Source organism: Aplidium turbinatum, chromosome 18 (assembly GCF_918807975.1).
Source record: "Aplidium turbinatum chromosome 18, kaAplTurb1.1, whole genome shotgun sequence".
Classification (NCBI taxonomy): Eukaryota; Metazoa; Chordata; class Ascidiacea; order Aplousobranchia; family Polyclinidae; genus Aplidium; species Aplidium turbinatum.
The window spans coordinates 14,168,593-14,189,636 of record NC_137489.1 but is presented as its reverse complement, the minus strand read 5'-3'; the positions used below and the strand labels follow the sequence as shown (position 1 = coordinate 14,189,636).

The following is a 21,044-nucleotide window of genomic DNA, read 5'->3' as shown; positions in this document are numbered from 1 at the left end:
GTACAGCGAGCTGTTGCGATTCGCTAACCATAACGGTGTAGCTTCCACGCTAGCCATTTAGACCATCCAATCAACTATATGTTTCTCGGCAGCCGTTAGCTGCTGTTGAATTACTACATCCATTCACCGATCATGCCATCAGCACAGCACACTTCATGGAAGATACTTGGAATGCAGCGTGGTGCGCCACCGACACCAAACTACATGGTTTTATACCCCACCCGGTGGCGCACCCCCCTGCTATGGACCTGCCTCGGCCGACTTGGGTCAAGCTCAACAGAATCCGAACCGGAGTCGGTCGCTTCCATGCCAACATGCACAAGTGAGGTCTGGCTCCCTCATCGGCCTGCGAATGCGGCGCGGAGGAACAGACTGCTGACCATGTCTTTCTCAAATGTCCCATCTACAAGGCACCAAATGGAACGCATGGTATAGCAACGCTGGACGAAGCTACACTCACCTGGCTCTCCACCACCTGCCCTGAAATTTGATCTAGTCTCAAACGAAAGAAGAAGAAGGCAGCCGTTTTGTAGCAAGAATTTACATCGACAACAATTGAAAGGTAAAAACGATGCAAAATTATACATTTTTGCTACCTGGGTAGTCTTGGCCTGGTTTTATCCTCTGCTGAGAGTAAAAAAGAAACACAAATGATAAATATTGGAGAAATTGAGTCTCCTTCACAACTTAAGAATCGAACAACGCAAATCTGCTGAAAGAAAACGTTTTGTTTGAGTGAAAGAATCACTGTAAGCAAACAATGTCAAAAGGTGCACGCATGAAGTCATGGGAGTGTGAGGTATCAAAAGTTTGAACAGGTAATTTTTTTACTTCAATGTGATGTTAGTTACTACTTTAAAAAATCTATATATTTGGTTCTGCAGAAAATCCGCAGCAAAGGCCTTTTTTTACATGTTTAGTATCGGCCACAGTATCGGCCAAATTTTGCCGATACCGATGCCGATACCGATACTCAAAAAATAGCCGATATCACCGATACCGATGCCGATACCGATATATCGGTACATCTCTAATTACAACGGTATTTAGAGATATCGTGGATTTCAAGTTATATCAAAATATCTGGACCTTGCAAGACTATTTTCGATACCCAGTTCAATGTTACAACAAAGAAGCTTGGGACAAACTTACAGAGGTATGAGTAAGCAAGTGATGTGTGATTTAAAAAAAATCCACTTTAACTTTTTTTAATTAGGTCTAATAAAACTATTTTCTTTAAAAATTGATGCTATGTGCTTTGCGGCTATGATTTGCTTTATGTTTTAGAATGCAGACTGCGTCTTTCGAGTGTTTTCAAGTTATAGATTGGAAGACGCGTGCCAAGGCCACTCGTCACATCCGAACACGAACAGGTTCTTTATGTTTAAAAGAAAATTGTTCTCGTAAAAATATCCTCAGTAAATTCGATTTCTACATTATTTTTAATTCAAAGGTGTTTTTATGTATTTAACACGGACAATAGTATCCGATGTAAATAAATATTAAAATTAATCACACTGTTCAGTTTTTTCTTTTTTTTTTTCAATAGAAGTATGAGTGACTTTCACTAGGTCGAACAGTAAGAGTTGCCGATTAAATTTCTTGTGCATATACTTGACTTGAAGCGTAAAAAGTGTTCTATGTGTCTATTTGAGACCTATGCTTGCACAGTATCTCTGTTCCGATTTATATTTTGTCAGTTAGGTTGGACTCAACCGTCAGCGTACATTTAAGATTTTCAACTTTTTGTTAAAGTGCGGTCGATAAAAAAAGAACGTTTTTGTTTCATTGAATTTCGTTTAAAAAACTTTCGATGTCGACTTTTTTGTTAAAGTGTTTCAGCAACTGAAGTAGTCAGAAGTTGTTCAAATTTGTACCACAAGCCAATTCACGTTTCCTTTTCAGTGTCGTGTAATTCGGTTGTCGTTTAAACAGGTTAATATTTTTATTGCTACAAGGAGAGTTAAAACGTCTTGTTATAGTATTTGTGTGACAAACTCACCGTTTGCTTTTGCAGAACTTATTTCCCCAAGTTTCTCACATCCGACAAACTAACCGACCTTCAGTTGAACGATGGATTGTTTCGTCGACAACTTCTTGTTCAATTTCTCATTCTTTTTCGGTATTTAACAGCCACTGTCAAGTTTAAGGGGTGAGTACCAGGACAAGTAAATTTTATTTCATTGCTCACATAAATGATTTTCAATCTTTTTTTTTAATACCTAGATATTCAGAAATTATGTTATGGTGCAAAAAATGCACGATTTAAAGTATATTACTAGCATTCAAAAGTGTTCGTCATTCCTTCCTATTTGAATGTTCTAGTTTTTGACATCCAAGATCTCTGTACATTCGATCAATTCATCGCATTTAGGGCTAACCTGGTATTGACTGAAGCAATGAAGTCGTGGCTATCAAACGCTGAACCCAAGATCTACAATCTGTTGAGGGAAACACCGCCCAACGGGAAACACTTTGCAGAATACACCAAGGTTTGTGGAAAGAAACTTCAACCGATCTCAGTCCTGGCATATGTCTCGTTGTGGTGCTGCCACGAAGATATGTTATCGGTGTAATCGTGTATCCTTTTTGTAATGGAATGCAGCAATTTTACATCTGTGCATATTCTTATAGTGAACTGATTTTTACCACGGCAACAACCTTTTGCTCCTTTTCGGTATCGAACTAGCGATCTTTGGACTGCTAGCTCGATTGGCCAACCGATTCCTCCCCTGCAAGCCACTGAATACTGACTGGTGTCGGCTGCATGATCGGGTGGTGAGTGCCATGGTACGGCGTTCGAAAGGGCGCCGGTTCGACACCGCTCAAGAGCATGCATGTGTCTCTTTAGCATGACACTTCAAAGGCATGCGTGAAGGTGGACAGGAAGATTGGCTTCATTGCTTTCCCTTCCACTTACTTCGTCTTCAACCACTGGGTGTAAGCCTGGATACGACAAAAAAATCAACTGTTGCTTAATTATATTTCTCAATTTTATTTTCAGCATCTACTTGAACGCGAAGAGTATTGGATAAGTTGGAAAAACGAAGGATGTCCGAGCTTCATGAAACTTCCAAATAAACCTCCGCAAGAGGAAATCGCAAGTCCTGTTGCCAAGAAGAGAAAGATGGAAGACGACGACTCTCGATCGTCAATCGTAGATGAATTTATTGCGGGAACGAACTTGGGAATGGGAAGGTAATCTAGATAGAGTTCCCATCGTTTAAAGAATCATTATCCAGGTTGAACTCCTAGAATTGACCGGGCATTCGAAAATCCAGACAAGGCCGGATATTCTGAGCTCTGCACAGGGCAATGAGTTAGTTTAGCATTTGTGTTGATAATAATCATGAACAAAGTACTTCATTAAACGAATCGAATCAACGTTGAATCTATGTAAAAAAGAATTGCTTTGCTATTCGGCTAAAAAAAATTGCATCTTCCTACACCTCACTTTGGTCTTTGCGTTCCTCCTGACTTGTATCATTCGCAAACATCTCTTTGTTATCAGCGACCAATATGTTTCAGTCCTGAGCTTACCCGGTTGTGGAACTTGTGTCCAGACAACTTGGCAGCCTGCCAGTCGTCGTCTCGGGAGTTCCTGCCTTCCTTGCAAGATTACTTCATGGAATGCGTTGAACAAGCTGATCCCAAAAACGCCATCGAAGAACAATACAAGTAACTCAACAACAGATTCATTCCATAATTAAAAAAGAAATAACTTCTGAATTTTTGAACCTTTGCAACATTTATTCCATTCATAATTGTCATACCACGCAATACTTATTCCAAAAATAAGTTTGCTATTTGTTTTAAAGAAGCGTTCTTTTGAATTTGTTATTTCTTACTGGAGCTCAATTTAATACTTCTAGGATTTACAGACCGTTATTATTTCATTTAAGAAAATTATAACATGTTTTCAGTATTATGGTTAATTGGTTATACTTATTTGTATGGGTTAATCTATATTTCTACGCCTCTCATCATATGCAAACTGCTTTATCCACCGTGTACTAATTACCAATGCTTACAGTTTAGATTTTTCAAACCATTATTTGCCGCCGTGTTGGTTTACGAGTTAACCACGTAAATTTGGTCTCTTTTTGCAGACTTGTAAAGAATCCCAATTTTCAATGGAAGGCATTACGACTTCTCTCCCAGAAAAGCCAATTGTTTTTCACCAGCCAGCCCGCCGCGTTACAATTTAAGACAGTCCCTGACTATCTGAACACGATCGTGTCTAAACTGGCTAAAGACTTTCCCGTAAGTGAATTTGTAAGGCATTAAATTGCATTATAATTGTGTATTGACTATTGACCATGACTTTCCGACAGTATTAACGACAGCTGGTTAGAGTTACACGCCTTCGTCTTGCTCTTACACGCTGCAGTTGTGTTGCCAAAACTTCAGATAGTATTTGATATCTTCTTTGTTGAAATTTATGTTCTTCGCCACTCCAAGGTCGAGGCCCCCGTGAGAATCATGTTAATCAACTGATTTTTATGTCATTCTCTAACTCTAACCCACAATGTGTGGTCGCCGGTGTAAATTTTCAATATCCACTGCAGTGAATGATGCATATCTTCTTTCAATCCTACAGCTTCCATATCTTTTCTTATGCGGTCTTCATCTTCTTTGCCTTGTTCCTACTCTCCTTTCCACTTTTAACCACCACTATAGATTGTAAAAATCCAAGCATAAAAATGACTGTTATCATGGAACAGACTGATCCGAATTATAAACACTAATAGCAACACGGCGACTATTATCAACTGTTTTGTTTGGTACACGTATGATCAGAGAAGATCTAGAAAAAATCATCGCACTTTGAAATTTTCGTTTTTAGTCCCCTCCTGTCGAGGAAAATGGAATTAAAACTGAAGAGGAAACTGAGGAGCTTCCTGAAGATGAAGAAGGCTCGAAAGACCCATCAGAAAACGGAGACAGCAGAGAAGAACAAAAAGGCAAGAATATGCTAGGTGAAGAACATGTTTGTGGGATGGGATAAACATTTTTCGAGAAAATTTGTTATACAGATTACTGTAGCTTTTTTAAAACAATATCCTTTCTGTTGGGAATGTATTATACTGTGTTGCGTAAATCCACGTTCGTGCATCTGTAATATCTAATAATCACCCGTATAGTGTTTTATAATTCGTTTAATTGAATTTATTTTCCACTGAAAATTTGATGTAAAAACAAGTTGTTAAAATGTTGACGTTGGGGAAAAGTGATGTCTTTTCCACGCTTTGTCTGAAACGTGTGTTTTTACACTTCAATCTTTGCTATCCATTACATTTTTACATCCGACACAAAGTAATTTTAATGTTGCAGGAGGAGATGATGTGCTGGAAGAAGAAGAAGATGAAATAGAGGATGAGGAGAGCAACATCCTCGATGACTCACAGGATGAAGGAGACCAAGACCAAAGCAGTAAGCATCCAGATAATCGTGATGATTGTCTTCGTATAGCATAGATAAAGCTTTGGTAGAGGGTTCGCTTTGTTGAACCATAGACAGATAAAATAAAGTAACTTTAACGGGTTTGACATAATGTATTACACAGAAAAATATAGCATAATTAAAATAAACTCGAACGTTTTCGACACTTCGGCTACTGGTGTCCTCATCAGGACTTACAAATCTGCAATATACATAAAATGAAAATTATAAAATAAATCTGATTATGCACTATAACTGTAACGACACTCCGAACTGAACAGCACAAACTCGGCGGGAACAGATCACATAAGGTGTAAAATACAATTATTTATTATAATTATTACAAAATACCACATATATACAATTATTACATTATATTGTATTTGAATAAGGACCTTCTGATGATAACTTTAAGGGTGAAACAGGCTGTAGAGGTTTTAGAGAGTAATAACTATATTTGATACAATGAATACAATATTTAAAACAGATCACACGAGGTGTAAAGTATAATTATTTATAACAATTATGTATGTTACACCTCAGGTGATCTGTTTCCCGCCGTGTTGTTTACTGGTAATCTTACAAGAGATCAGTCTCACGTTTACGGACTCAGAGGCGGACAGTCTGTCCGCCAAAATACCGAGCCAATGATGTACTGCTTAGTATCATCGATTTTAATTATAACCAAAGGGTATTCGTCAGACGGTTCTTAATATTCACATAGAAGCGCTGGTGAGCGCCATTAAAAAAAACAACTTAAATTCGAATACTGTATCAATTTGAGACTTGATCTTTCAGCGAACGCCATTTTGGATGCTCTATCTAGCGATGACGTCACATCATTTGCGACTAAGATCGGCGACAATTGGAAGAAGCTTGCTTCTCATTTGAATCTCAAGCCGAAAAATATAAAAGAAATAGAGGAAGATTCTGACGATGCCGTTTTGCAGGTAACTTTGAAAAACGTTTGCATTGATTATCTGGACCGTTTACTGAGTCCCCGATCAAAACGATTACATATTTTAATGAATCTTGGTGGCTGGAACTTGTGTTTTACAAACATCCAAAATAAGGCATATTATTATTTCAGCACTAGCTGATTGAAAATCAAACACATTCTCTTATAACGTGAAGCAAGCAGAGCACATCGTAGTATTTTTCTTTCTTTTTTTTTTTTATCGTTGAATTTCAGCTCAACATTTTATCCGATCTAAAATTTTCTCAAGCAAATTTTTAAAAACACGATCCCATTTTTTCGCAGGCGCGCCAAGCATTGGTCACGTGGCAAGACTATCAAGGAAAAAAGGCAACATGGAGTTGTCTCGTGGATGCTTTGACCAATGCTGACCTCGGCGACTTAGCAAAAGATTAGTTTCATAGAACCTTGTGAGGTTGTCGACCAACGTTGAGGAACCGCCACTTTCAACTTCCTGACTTGAGAACTGGAATGTTGCCGTTAACACTTGGTGCCACACCTAAACGGCCAGTTGAAACAAATTTAAATTTGAGAGATGGTTTTACGTATCAATGGTTTTTCTGACTAGTGAAGTCGTCACTGACAAGCAATTGACTGGAAGGCATAGTTTTTGCTTACGGATCGCTTGCTGCTATTAGACGTTGATTCAATTGAATTAAATAGAGCTTTGGTAGAAAGTTCATTGTGTTGTACCACTGGTAAGGCAATGGATTTAATAATTGTTTTTGGTCACCCAAAAAATACGTTAAATAAGTGTTGAGCCTGATGATTGCTCGGTCACTCCACACGAAAGCTTATTAGGGCATAACTTAAATTATGCAGCCAGTTTAGTTTTTCTATAAAATAGTTTAAAGCCTCTTACGCTACTAATATAACTGCAATCTGCCAAACGACAAACAAATCATAGAAAATACTCATGTTTATTAAATGTTTTCATCTAAAATAAAGCAACACTGTACGGCGTATCAAATTGGTATAAAACAATAAATATGGCTTGAAAGGTAATGTACAAATAGGAAAGATTTGCTGAAATAATATAAGGTACCATCAAAACTAGATTTACTTGAGAATTGGCTGCAGGTTAAACCACAGGGGCAAAGTCAACTTACGGTACCAACACGTTAAATCATTTAATAGGCTTATATCATCGGTTATTAGAACTAGAACCGCAGACCACACCATCTGCAACTGCGCCAAATGGTGTGTGTGAAAGGGATGACGAATCAATTCAATGACTGCTCGCCACTGCTCAAGGGTGGTAAAAGGCAGAACCCCTCGACCCTTGGAGTGGCGAAAAAGGTTCATCCGCAAAAGAAAGGTTACTAGGCTAATAAATTGATCACAATGTCAAGATAGGATAAGTGTTCTGAACCAGAGAATTTTTACTCAAAACAGACTTAACTCGCTGAAAACCACTTGCGGGAAAAGGGAAAGAATGAAATCTTACGGCATGATTCAATTTCATGGATTAATTCCGCTACCGTGAAGTAAAACTAGACAAATACAAAACGGCAAGTTACGTGTAAAACAGTGCTAAAGAACATAAATAAACGTACGGTACACAGTAAGCTACTGTTCACAAAGTATCTGAAACTTGGTCAGGAACTTTGATGTCAATTCTTAAAACGGTTGATCTACAAACAAATCTTATTTTGCAAACTGAGAAAAATGGTTAAAAACGTGCAAAAAATATTGCAGCTTGAAAAGCGTAATTTAGCCGACAAGCTTTCTGAAGATATCAATCCAAGCCGCAACACATTGACAAACTTGCAATGCTTGATAGATAATTTGTGATGAATGTTCAGTAAATGACCCTACTTTCCATTCGCATGGCAGCAAACTTTTCCTCGAGTATTTTATCGTTTCTGCAGGTTTTGTTTGAAACAAATTGGTTCTGAGATTCTCCGTCGGGATCATTGTAATTTACAGGATAATCGACATTTTGATAATCCGGATCATTTTCACTGTTGAAAAGACAACTTTGTAATTAACTCGAAATAAGATGGTATAACATTTTGACTGTAAGCCAGTTCAAGAAGTGCCCTATCTAGAAAATGCAACAACGGATTTACATTACAAGCTCAGGCTAGAAATTTATTAAACCTAGTAGATCCGTTATTTGAAAGAGCTTGCAGAAAGCTTCCAAGGATAGAAGTGTGGAGGTTTAGCCTGATTGTAAATTCGACAACTTGCTATGTAGACTACAGTCTACTTGCTATGTAGACTGTATTAGAAAGGCTATATAATGGCCTAGACTCGAAAATATGTAAATACATGCCAGTAAAGGTGAGTCCCATACTTGAATCCAAGTATCGGGGGATGAGAAGATAAGGTTCTCACTATACTAAGCCATCGGCACTAACGAGAGTAGGGTGGCTAGTTCCCTTTTCTCGGCCGCCTTCAGCAACTTTTCCCATCCAATTCATTACACCCCAGGTACGGTGAGCGGTGTTTTTCAACAACAAGCTTGAGCCGCCGGGAGTCGAACCGGATTGCGCGATTGGAAAGCGAGCGCCTTACCCGCTGCGCCATCCCACCGCTTTGTAATTACGTGCCAGTAGATACAACAAAATTATCCCCTATAACACGAAATTTGATTTGGTTTTGAATTTTTATCCTCGGACAGACAAAGCCTTGATAGGTTGTTCCTGGTAGTTTCGAATACTTGTAGAGGCTCTTGGCGCAGGGCCGGTTACCAAGATTGGCAGAGTGAAGTTTTCCGATTGTTGAAGTGTTGTTGCCGGAGAATTATTCCATTCACTAGGTGCCGCTGAATGGAGAGCAGTCCTTAAAATGCGTTACTTAAGCGCACACTCTGAGAGTCGAACCAGCGCTGCTTGATCTTGAAGCTTCTTCGCTCACGAAGTCACGCACTAACCAACTGAGCTATCGGGACGGATAGCGGAATTTAACTCACGGTTGCGGTGATGTCCTGTGCAAGGAATGATCTGAAGCCGCGGAATGTGCGTTTGTACGCCGATCGTATTCTTCCTTCAGCGTCGATTGTCTCCGTCGCCGACAAGCCTGTGATAAGCAGCTTGTTTGTTATAACAAGTGTGAACCTAGGAATTGTAGCCTAACGCATCTGCTTCCCTCACCTGCCAACTGTAAATATTCAAGTGGAATTACAGCAGTGTGGATCTTTCAGAGAAATATTCAGGGCATAAAACAAGCGAAAATTTTGATACTGAGGTTATTGGGATAGGGCTAGGCTACCGTAACCACCATAAGCTGGCTACAAACGATGAGAGCTTACCCGCAAGTATTGGTCTTTAAGATATCGCAGTCGTTCAGGACTCGGTGAGTTAGTTTGTTTCCTGTTTTCCGGCTGCACCCCTTGGCATGAGGATATGTGAGGCCCAGCTGCCTGTTATGCAAATGTTAACTTTATGTGACAAAACTTCCAGTCATGTATCGCTTACAAAATGACAAACAAATCGAAAAACTAATTTAAGCACAGAGGAGCGTAGGTGCCTATAATTTGGTTTAGAATGGTAAACTTACATTTGGGTAATTTATGCATAGTTATAACTAAGGCCTAGTGAGGAGATGGATAATCTGACGCAGCTCAAGTTAAGAGGGTAAGGATTGCAAAGCCAAGCCAGTGTCAAAAAAGTAATAGGTCACGTGAGACCGTATTGGCTTTCGCATATGGGCGATCAACATTTCATCAAAAATTTAAAATGAAATTTATCTGCTTCACGTTAGTTCATTATCCGGCAATATTTAAGTGACATAAAATATAAACATTTTGCCAAGTAGGCTACGGCCTACTGTCCACTAGACCTATGTTATACCTTGTATGGGGGGATCAATCGTTATCGTCCGCTTTAATAGCTCAGTTGGTTAGCGCTTGACTTCGTGAACGAAGAAGCTTCAACATCAAGCGGCGCTGGTTCGACTCTCGGGGTGTATGCTTGAGCAATGCACATTAAGGACTACTCTCTATTCAGTGGCATTTTTTTGATGGAATAATTTCCCGGCAACAACACTTTCACAAACGGAAACTTCGTTTTGTCAATCTCGGTAACCGGCCCTGAGTCAAAAGCCTCTACAAGTATGCGAAACTACCAGGAATAACCTCTCAAGACTTGTCAGTCCGAGGATAAAGATTCAAAACCAAACCAATTAATTAACAACGATATGAAGTAGAGAATAGAATAAAACATGTAAATGATACGCAAGACACAATTGTCCGCGGAATACTTTTGACTATTTTGTTACGATTATCCGAAGCCTTATTGTTTTCTCTTCTTTGTTTTGAAAAATTGCTTTGGCTTTTGTAAAGGCCCTGAAGCAGATTAAGGCTGCTATGATTTGTTTCCAACACGAAAAGCCTATAAATGGGTTTAAAAATGTGAAGCAAGAGATGGGGGATCGTTAGCAGCCTATAGTGTCCCGTTTGCATGACTAAATACTATTGAAGGACTGAAAGAAATCCTAACTTAATTAGTTAATTTAGTCAACGGTAACCTAAAGAAAAATTCAAAACATCTATTGACCTCATATTATGAGCTCTACTAGGAGAAGAGGTGGAAAGTGAATGCAACCTTGTCCTGTTGTAATCGATGATATTAACTCATTGAAGATACCCAAGTAATTGAATTGATAAGCCTATGTAAGTTTCACATCTATTGAAAAAGTCAAGCGGTACTTGTAAAACAACCCTTAAATTTTTCCAATATGATTAGCGCCTTAACAAACATGTTGTTCAAATGGAACTCAAAGATTATTGCGCTAACAATTCATGTACTTGACAATGTAAATTGTTTAAAAGGCAAGAGCCAACATTTTTCTTTTACATAAGCCAGACCAAATGGTCTTGAACGGTCTCTTGAGTTTGGCCTACACTTAGTTTTTAACCAATCTAGGAAACCATAGCCTAATAGGGCGACGATGCCAACACTGTTTATAAAGAAAACTGCAAAGTGCAACGTTGATGATCATAGATGAGCAACGTTGATGATCATAGATTGTACATCAGATCAATCTTTGATTGAAGGTTTAGCTGAGTTTTAATATTACAAAACGGGACTCACCGGCACTGGTCTCAATGGCCGCAGCCTCGCCTTTACCAAGCGACCCTGACGTGAAGGGGGAACATTAGGTGGGGCCATTCTTCTGAAAGCATGCCTTATTCTTGACAACGCGAAAGCCGTGGTAGCCCTCAATTCATCTCCAGGTAAGACTAATTCATCCTGAAAGAGATATTTTCATTCACATCCTTTTAATGTAATAGCACCGTAGCTAGACCGTATCAATGCAGGGTATAGTATATCAACCACTTGTTCGAAGTCTAACGTGAAGTTAATCCTGCTGATTGGTTAAGTTCGACCTCAAAAATGGTCGACCTTCACCAATGTGTCGACCTTCACCAAATGAAGTTCGACCTCAATCTTATTTAAAATTTTGTGATGGCCTGTATAATAATAAAAGACATTTTTATTTTCAAACTAGGCTCATATACAAAATAACGTGCTAATAAAGGACTCGGCTGCGTCTTTCTACAACTGCACTCAGTGCACTGACACTGTCTGCTATGCAAAAGGCTGAGAACATACGCATATCAGCGATGAATATGCCGTTATATAACACACTATTATCATTATTGTAACAATACTAAATGTAGTATTTAGGCTATCGTTAAAACGCCTAATAAAGCAATCTTGAACACACATTTAGGTTTACGATTAAACAAGGTATTAGGATATTCATTAACAGGGATAGTTACTTAAGGCATTTCATAGAAATCGCAGTTTTTGTATTATGTTTTATAACGTAAAATTTAATTAAGCAAGGTTTACTGTACTACACCAGCTTAACTACAAGCTAGGTCAATGATAGTCCCTTTTACAAAAAAAAATTCTTACCTCAACTTTGTAATTATTGTCCATTGTGATAACAGGAACCTGTTTGAAAGGCATCTTAATGAATAGATTGGGTTTTGGGAGGGCTGGTTCCTCTGCTTTCCATCGGGAAGATACTGTGCTTAAGGGTCTACTGCTCCCAGATCGATGCCCGGTCCAGATTCGAGACTTCTTGGTGCTTGGGACAGTTGCTCTGAATGATAGAGCACGAAATAATAATGTTATTTTGCAAATAGATAAATCAGCCTAAGTAAATCATGTCTTTCGATGTTATTGCCTATTTTTATTTTTTGCTTGTTAACTCAGCCTATATCAGTGGTTCTTAAGCTTTCCAATTCCAGAGACCCCTATTCCTAAAAGGTACAGTCAGCAGCTGTGAACTGAGCAAATGGCAGTTGAGCAAGTTACAACTGAGCTAGCAAAATTTCAGCAAGTGGCTGAAGTTTGCAAATGATGAAACTGAGAAAACGGCAGTTGAGCAAGTTTTCAGCAAGTGGCTGAAGTTTGCAAATGATGAAACTGAGCAAGCCGAAGCTTGGCATGTAACAAGTCAGAAAATTTAATTTAACAAGCGATGATCAAACAAGTCTGAACTGAACACGTAAATATCATTTGCTGACTTGAACAGCAGCTGAAATGTACTTGCTGAGTTGTCGCATGCCGAGTGGTTTAACAACCATTTCTAAAGATATGGCTTTGGGGACCCTTCGTCTGCGCAACATACAAAGAAAGTGTATGATGAAAGACCAAACACTTATTTTTCTGGGGACCTTAGCTTTTTACGGAAACTCCTGGGGTTCCGGTGGACTGCGCTAACAACTAATAGCCTAGCTAGATGGAGTTATTTGCATTCATTACGAATCCTTCTCTCATATCATTAGCTAGTATTACAATAAATCAGAAAGATCAGTTTATATAATATAGATAGAGCTTTCGCCACACAAGTGCGGCTTCCTTAGTATAGTCCTATTCTAATAGAAATAAAATAGTCTTTTTCTATTTGAATAGGACTATACTGAAGAAGCCACACTTGTGTGGCAAAAAGTCTATAAACAAACTGATTTTTCTGATTTAGTGTGATACTGTCTAATTTATGATATAACTATTTGCACAATAACCTCACCTGCTTAGCTTAGGTGATTTCATTATGGTATTATTCTCAAGTAAATTAGCCAAGATGCTATCTTGTAAACCTTTCTCTTTAACGAAGCCACCCTATCTCTAGCCAAGTTTGTGATCGCAGAATATGTGAAATACATACTGTATCAAACCAGAAGCATAATATGCCCCTTTTGATTAAATGTAGCGCATGACTTTTCTTCAAAACGTTAGCCCTTTAAACATGTTTCTGTGTTTACATAATATCAATGTAAGTGGCGATAACAAGATTACGAGTATGAACACAAAGGCAGATCTCGTGTAGAAACTCCTTGCCATCACTTCAATCAAGTAAAGGTCACAGCTGAAGGGCTCAACATTCAGAAAGCAAGTCAACGATTTAAATAATTTCCAGGGGGTTACAGAAAAGTCGGCCATAAGGAGGTATAGAAACTACGAAAATAAACCGGAAAAATAGCGTCATTCCGTTATTTTTATCAGACTTAATAACAGCACAATAATGGCACTCTTTTTTGTTTACCAAAGTCAGACAAAAACAAAGCATGGTAAGGAAATAAAAATTTATTTCTGTTTGGCAACACTTTTGATAAATATTCGTTATTTTATTCGACGTCACATAAAGCAAATATGACGTCACGTGATATTTTGCAACCAAAATCTTAATTTTTTTGCAGGGTGATCTCTTAATTTTACCACCTTTAGAAGTAGGTTTTAGTGATCTGTTTTGATTGGGCACATTTGAATTTTTAAAGTTTGCATCGGTGGTTCATAACCTGGGTTCGACGGCGCCGTGTAAAGGTTTGACAAGAGTCCTCTGAATTATAAAAATTCAACAAACGGTCACCAGACTATCAAGCTTAAGTGCTGAACAGCTTGCTACATAGCCATTTTTCAGAGCAAATATGATTATGCAAACGCATATTGATGATATTTTTAATGGAGCTAGCACGATACCTTTAAATTCTTAGGTTTTTGAATATGCCAAAACGACTAAAGCAAACCTGAATCTGTCTCGTCAATGCTGGGAACACAAGTCACATTGGTACTACATGCCATTATAAAATTTGAACTGTACTTGTGTTAATTGTTCTCCTTTATTTTCGTTTCAGTGTTGCAACTTTGTTGTGTCAGAATTGTGCAATTCAATGGGGTTCGACGAAACCTTGATAAATTCAGTAAAGGTTCGATAAAGGTTAAGATCACTGTTGAAGATTTAGTTCCAGATGCTAAAGATCAAAGCTTTTTCATTGTTTTCTGTTTAACTTTTTCTAGTCCTAGCTATTATTAACCATCAAGTTTTGTATTATCTTACAAGTTTTTAGCAAAGTAGGCCTACTAAGTTAGATAACTCTGACCTAGCTATTATGTACTCACGCTCTGTTCTCATAAGTCGGCTTGTGTTCTGAATGGAAATACTTCCCGGTTTCATAGGGAGAGGTACCCGGTGGATTTCTTGAAACAGGTCGCTCTCCAACTATTATCCCAGGAGCAACCTGAGATACGTATAAAAACTTATTTCTCCACTGAGGCAAACGTATATGAATAGCGTTTTTGCTAATTTTACTAGATCTCCAGGTAAACACAACAAATCAACAACTATCATACGTTACAGCAGGGATCGGCAGCCGACGGCCCGAATCAGACTTTGTTCACAAAATCAAGACCTAAATTGATTAAATTCTATATATTCGAAAGTTGTAACATTATAAAAAAAACAGACTTTTGTTAATGGAAGATTTGTGCTCTATGGCCTTCTAAGTAGGGTGGAGTGAAAAATTTTTTTTTTTTCAAATCAAAAAATCAGATTAACCAAAAGTGGCGTATGGACCTAAAACCAACTTCTGAGAAGGTTTTGGGTTTGTGCCACCTACACCGAGGTGGCCCATAATTTTTAAAGGTCATCCGAGGGTCAAATTTCATGAAAATCCCATAACTTGGAAACCGGTTAAGCTAGAATGTTGGTTTTTGGCTTAAAAGTTCCAGAAGGTCCATGTTTATATATGCTCTAATGCAACTTTTGTCTCTATTTTAACTATATAAGCTGATAATAATAAAAAATGACGTTTTAGTTTGAAAGCTATGCAACAAAGAAGTGAAAATGCTATATTTGAACTATTTGCACCCATAGTTGTGTGTTAAGGCATAATAGGTACAAACTGACTAAGTACTGCTTAAAATACTTTCTAAGTAGTTGGTACAAAGGATATGCAAGCAGCAATCATGGATATGTGACAAACAAACTCAATGACAAAAATGATGTAGCAAAGACTCATATGCAATAATGTTGCAATGCTATTTGACATCAAGTTTCAAAATTTACATCTTTGGTTTCCATGAAATTTATAAGAAACTACTTACAATCAGGGTCGCATTATAAAAATTATCATGTGGTGAAAAAATATTGAAAACCTTCAACCTGAAAGCATCAGCACTATCAAAGTCAGAAAAAATATATTTCGACTCTAATCCATTGCAAATTTGAGCAAGGCTGACTCTGCTTTGGTAAAGACCCTTGATAAAGACCAACCTTAATCCACCACTGTTTGCAATGAGTGTTACAGAAACCATGACATCAACTCATTTATAATTACACATATCCAATAACGATACACAGCCAGGGGCTCCGAGAAGGGGGGGGGGGAGTCGGGCAACTTTCCCCCCTAGCATAATATTGTAAAGGAAAAACAAATGCAGAGAAGGATGGATTTGAAACTGCTCAAGTATGCTTCTTGAATGAGGCAGCTTTATTTTGAATTTCCTATCTGGCCTGGTTACACTTGAAAATGACACAAGCTACAGTTGATCACTTACTCCAAAAATGATATGACCACGAGAGTCAAACCAGCGCTGCATGATCTCGAGCCGGGCGCATAACCACTGAGCTAACACCGGTGGACTTACGCCTGGCCAATGCAGTTTTTGAAGTCAAGGTTCCGTTGGTCAAGCAAAAATAGTAGGCTACACGCTTAGCCAATCGCAGCAGCACCAGTTTTTAAGTTAAAACAATAGAAAATTGATGATGCAGAAATCAGTAGGCTTAACAGGCATCAAATTTTACGTCTTGAAACAGTTTAACAATGCCTACCTTAATACAAGAATGATTCGTTCTTGATGAGATACATTTGAAGTTGCATATGCTATGATCGAAAAATACTTGGAACTGCCTATTTTATTCAAAAAATATTTTTTTTTAAGTTGTTACACTATCATTTTAGTGGCAAAAATGGGCCCCACTCAAACGTGCACAAACGAAAAACTACTCGTTTTTCCTTCACAATATTATGCTAGGGGGGAAAGTTGCCCGACTTTCCCCCTCTCGGGGCCCCTGGCTGTGTATTGCCATTGGATATGTGTAATTATAAATGAGTTGATGTCATGGTTTCTGTAACACTCATTGCAAACAGTGGTGGATTAAGGTTGACAAGGGTCTTTACCAAAGCAGAGTCAGCCTTGCCCAAATTTGCAATGGATTAGAATAGAAATATATTTTTTCTGACTTTGATGGTCCTAATGTTTTCAGGTTGAAGGTTTTCAATATTTTTTCACCACATGATATTTTTTATAATGTGACCCTGATTGTAAGTAGTTTCTAATAAATTTCATGGAAACCAAAGATGTAAATTTTGAAACTTAATGTCAAATAGCATTGTAACATTATTGCATTTGAGTCTTTGCTATATTATTTTTGTCATTGAGTTTGTTTGTCACATATCCATGATTGTTGCTTGCATATCCTTTGTACTAACTACTTAGAAAGTATTTTAAGCAGTACTTAGTCAGTTTGTACCTATTATGCTTTAACACATAACTATGGGTGCAAATAGTTCAAATATAGCATTTTTAATTCTCCACATTACATAGCTTTCAAACTAAAACGTCATTTTTTATTATTATCAGCTTATATAGTTAAAATAGAGACAAAAGTTGCATTAGAGCATATATAAACATGGACCTTCTGGAACTTTTAAGCCAAAAACCAACATTCTAGCTTAACCGGTTTCCAAGTTATGGGATTTTCATGAAATTTGACCCTCGGATGACCTTTAAAAATTATGGGCCACCTTGGTGTAGGTGGCACAAACCCAAAACCTTCTCAGAAGTTGGTTTTAGGTCCATACGCCAATTTTGGTTAATCTGATTTTTTGATTTGAAAAAAAAAAAATTTTTTCACTCCACCCTACTTCTAAGACTCTGGAAATTTTGGTTTTGACCCGCGGTTAGAAAAAGGTTGCCCAGCCCTGCGTTACAGTAATGTAAAGATAATAGATGCAGTTCCAAAGATAAACTTTGGAAACATTGTAAAGAAATTCTTAACGTAAACCTACGCTAAAATTATTTGTACCGAAATTTCATTATATTTAACCATTGGCCAGGCCAAACTGTGACATGATAAATTATCATGTTTGTGTGTCTGTATGCGACTTTTACCAGTTTAAATGTCTGGTGTTAAATCAATGCAGGCATTAGTTAAGCTTTGTGCCATTTATAAATACAAAAACACACCTCAAAATATCTTGATTCTTGAGAGCTTGCTCTCCTTCTTTCACTTGATCTTCTTCGATTCCGGTTCAAGGAGTCAACAATTTGTTGTTTCTTCAACAACATATCCTCTCGAAGCTTTTGCTTCAACATTCTATTATGCCGTACCTCATCCTCTTCTTCTTTTGTTCTGCTGTGGCTACGAATTTGAGTCGGACTCAAAACTTGATGCGGATCAATGGGAAGATTAGTGACAGGAAGAGCTGACAATGAAAAGAAATTGAATACTGTTCAATTTTTGTGAATTTCTTTCAAAGTGTAGCGGCGCAGTGTGTAGCAACTCGCTCATACACAGCTGTAATCATAATAGCGACATCCCATGCACAGTAGTGGTGGGGATGGCCAGAGAACGAGGCCCATACTTCTTGTATATCAGTTTATAGCAGTAGAAAGAAACGAATCGCCATCATCGCAACGTAAAAGGAAGCTGACGGTTTGACACCAAAAATTCAGCCATGAACAGAACGAAGAGCGATAATGCAGAACAATGACGTCCACACCAAGAACCAAAATTAAGACGGACAGCAATAATAGACGTTATACCCACACCAAAGGGTGGTGGTCCCTTCAGCATAAGAGAAATCCGTCCTGGTTAAAGACGTGCCGCTCAGAGCATGCAGCCACGACACATTGATTGCAAAGAAAACAAATCAATAGCTCCGGTTAGTTTTTTCCACTTTTGATCACTTTCATTGCAATGCGGCAAGCAACAAACTGTACAACGTGAAACAGACGCAAAATTATGTGTATGTATCGATGTCTCAAATACAAGATGCGATTAAGCACTCCATAGCATTCCAAATCTAAAAGTGGTAGAACAGAAAGTGAACGCCGCAAGGAAACGTAAAATGACTAACGGCGAACCTACAGCGCCTACGCAGGCTTCCCAGCAGCACTAAGCACGAGAAGCGATGCAAGGAAAGCCCGCAGTAGCTACAAAAGCAAAAACTTTATAGCCTACTGAATGAGGCTGGTAATTTAGTAAGTATAAATTGGTAAAGTTAGCAAACAATTATGGCAAAAAAATTACATAACAATTCAGAAACAATTTTTTATTTTAGACCTTGATATGGCACTTCTTCATGACCTTGGAAAGTGACCACTGGTTTAGTTTTTATTTCCACTGCTTTCAGATTTTGGTTATCTTCACGTGTGTTTATCTGCAACATAGTTTTAGCACTAAAGGTTAAAAAAAGGTTTACATGGGTCAAATGTCCACATAGCCCAGTTAGAAAGCCAGTCGTTGTGATGTTATACGGTAAAAAGTAACAACTTTCAAAATTAACTGAAAGTATATATAAAACCAAGCCTACAACCAATGACAGTATTGAGAGGAGTGATAGTTACAGTATTGTAAGATAACAACCACTGTTTAAAACTTTTTTAAGTTTAATTATATTTAAATTTATGCTTCCTGCAAAAGTTCGCTATGTTTTGAAATGTTTTAACATCCGGTTCTTGTTGTAACAGCAAGCAACAACATACTTTACTGCAAAATTAAAATAAACCATTGAATTAACTTTTCTGTTAGTATCTTTGCATTAGGATTATGCTACATGCATTATGGAAACATAAAATTATAAACAAATCTTTTAGTCTAAAAAGTACCAAGCACAAGCAGTGAGTCCTTCACCTTCATGACACAACTCTCAATCTAAAACTACAATGTTGTAACATATACAGTAGGCTACAACGAATTTTCACCTTACCTGTTGAGAAGAATTTATTTCCAGACCAGAAGACACAACAGGAGGACAATATTTGATCATATCATATTCATTTTGATGATTGTGATGGTGCTCTTGGAACTTTACAGATGTTGTATTTGGATTAATGATCTTTACCTGAATGAATTGGAATTTTTGATTTTAATTAAGATAAAAAATACAATTTAAAAATCCTCATCAATATTTTCCATGGAACAATAGCCCATATACTGTAGTCAATAAGCCAATAGTTTGAATCATTGTTGTAAGCAAGAATATGTTGATTGGTGGCACAGTATTTTGATAATTCAAAGATTTAGCACTATGCTTCACTGAAACAAAGCAGTTTCTAAAAAATGCATTCCGTGTAACCATCACTCACCAGTTTGATTTCTATGTCATGAAAAGTTGGGTGAAGCAGTGAATTGGTCGACTCTGATTGTTCAGTGTCAGGATTGAAAGTTTCCTTTTTCGACATGTTTTAAATCAGCAATGTGTGTTCATATTTTTTATTACAATTGTTTTAAAAATGTTCTTACTACCAATAATATTAGGCTACTAACTTTCAAAGAGACTACTAATCTCAACTAGAAAAAACTACATGTAACAAAATTCATAAATTAAGTAGGCCTACAGTGGGAGTCACAGTGTCACCAATATACTTGAAACTTTTTTGTTTTAGGCTAATAAAAATTGAAGTGACTATTTTTCCATGCTGGTTACCATTGTTTTGATCAAAAAGCATTGTATCATGAAAGGTTTTGCCAGAGTTAGGAATAAGGTTAGGATTTTTATAGTTAGGAGTTGAAAAATTTACAACCTTGCTACTGGCTAAAACTCGACCAACCTAGGCTAGATTGCTATTATTATCGATACACAACCAGTAAACTACAACGCTCTATAAAATACTCTGGCGCAAAAAATTAGAATAATATAGTTACCAGTTGAAATTCGCAAATCTTCCTTGACAACTTTTAAAAGAATGTGCAAAAAGAAAATTATTCACACATATTAGGCAAATGTTAAATTACTAATCAGAATTACAATTGTAACATAGGCCACGTTGTCCTACCTAAATTTTTAATTTCTTATCATCTTGGACAGGTTCATTGCTATTTATTTATTTGTCTCAATTAGCGAATTATAATTATCATTGATGAGTTTAGGTGTGGCTGCTTGACTTGAAGATCTTGAATGGTCACTTTGCAGTCTCCCGTTGCTGTGATGCTAATATCATTTTTATATATTTAATTGTGATCTTTTCGACAGTTTTACTGCACATTGCGTTTTGATTCATCGCACATCTTTTTCGCAGCAGCCAATAAACATCTATCTATCACTACTTACAGTAGCTTACATGAGACTGCTAAAGTCTATACAACTATCATTGATCAT

The 21,044-nt window shown here is 37.5% G+C and overlaps 2 protein-coding genes across 3 annotated transcripts in view; one reads left to right on the top strand and one right to left on the bottom strand.

Moving 5' to 3' along the window:
• LOC145787339 (THO complex subunit 1-like) overlaps positions 1 to 7,569 on the top strand; it is a 22,543-nt gene extending 14,974 nt beyond the window's left edge. Inside the window, exons 6-16 of one of the 2 annotated variants that reach the window (XM_082599064.1) lie at positions 1,051 to 1,156; positions 1,288 to 1,373; positions 2,018 to 2,152; positions 2,375 to 2,492; positions 3,005 to 3,198; positions 3,529 to 3,678; positions 4,110 to 4,263; positions 4,847 to 4,964; positions 5,335 to 5,433; positions 6,241 to 6,392; positions 6,704 to 7,569. In XM_082599064.1, the coding sequence (XP_082455190.1) occupies positions 1,051 to 1,156; positions 1,288 to 1,373; positions 2,018 to 2,152; positions 2,375 to 2,492; positions 3,005 to 3,198; positions 3,529 to 3,678; positions 4,110 to 4,263; positions 4,847 to 4,964; positions 5,335 to 5,433; positions 6,241 to 6,392; positions 6,704 to 6,814 (1,423 nt within the window). In that variant the 3' untranslated portion in view covers positions 6,815 to 7,569. Of the gene's footprint in view, positions 1 to 1,050; positions 1,157 to 1,287; positions 1,374 to 2,017; positions 2,153 to 2,374; positions 2,493 to 3,004; positions 3,199 to 3,528; positions 3,679 to 4,109; positions 4,264 to 4,846; positions 4,980 to 5,334; positions 5,434 to 6,240; positions 6,393 to 6,703 lie in introns of both variants that reach the window. The other variant, XM_082599063.1, reaches the window with a different exon arrangement.
• Positions 7,320 to 21,044, bottom strand: LOC145787340 (uncharacterized). The gene is made up of 10 exons (XM_082599066.1): positions 20,032 to 21,044; positions 19,653 to 19,787; positions 19,007 to 19,103; positions 17,908 to 18,146; positions 14,779 to 14,897; positions 12,289 to 12,478; positions 11,458 to 11,616; positions 9,675 to 9,785; positions 9,336 to 9,442; positions 7,320 to 8,382 (listed from the first exon to the last, which is right to left on the bottom strand). Exons 1-10 carry the CDS (start codon positions 20,125 to 20,127, stop codon positions 8,220 to 8,222), a joined length of 1,416 nt encoding a protein of 471 aa, XP_082455192.1. The 5' UTR covers positions 20,128 to 21,044; the 3' UTR covers positions 7,320 to 8,219.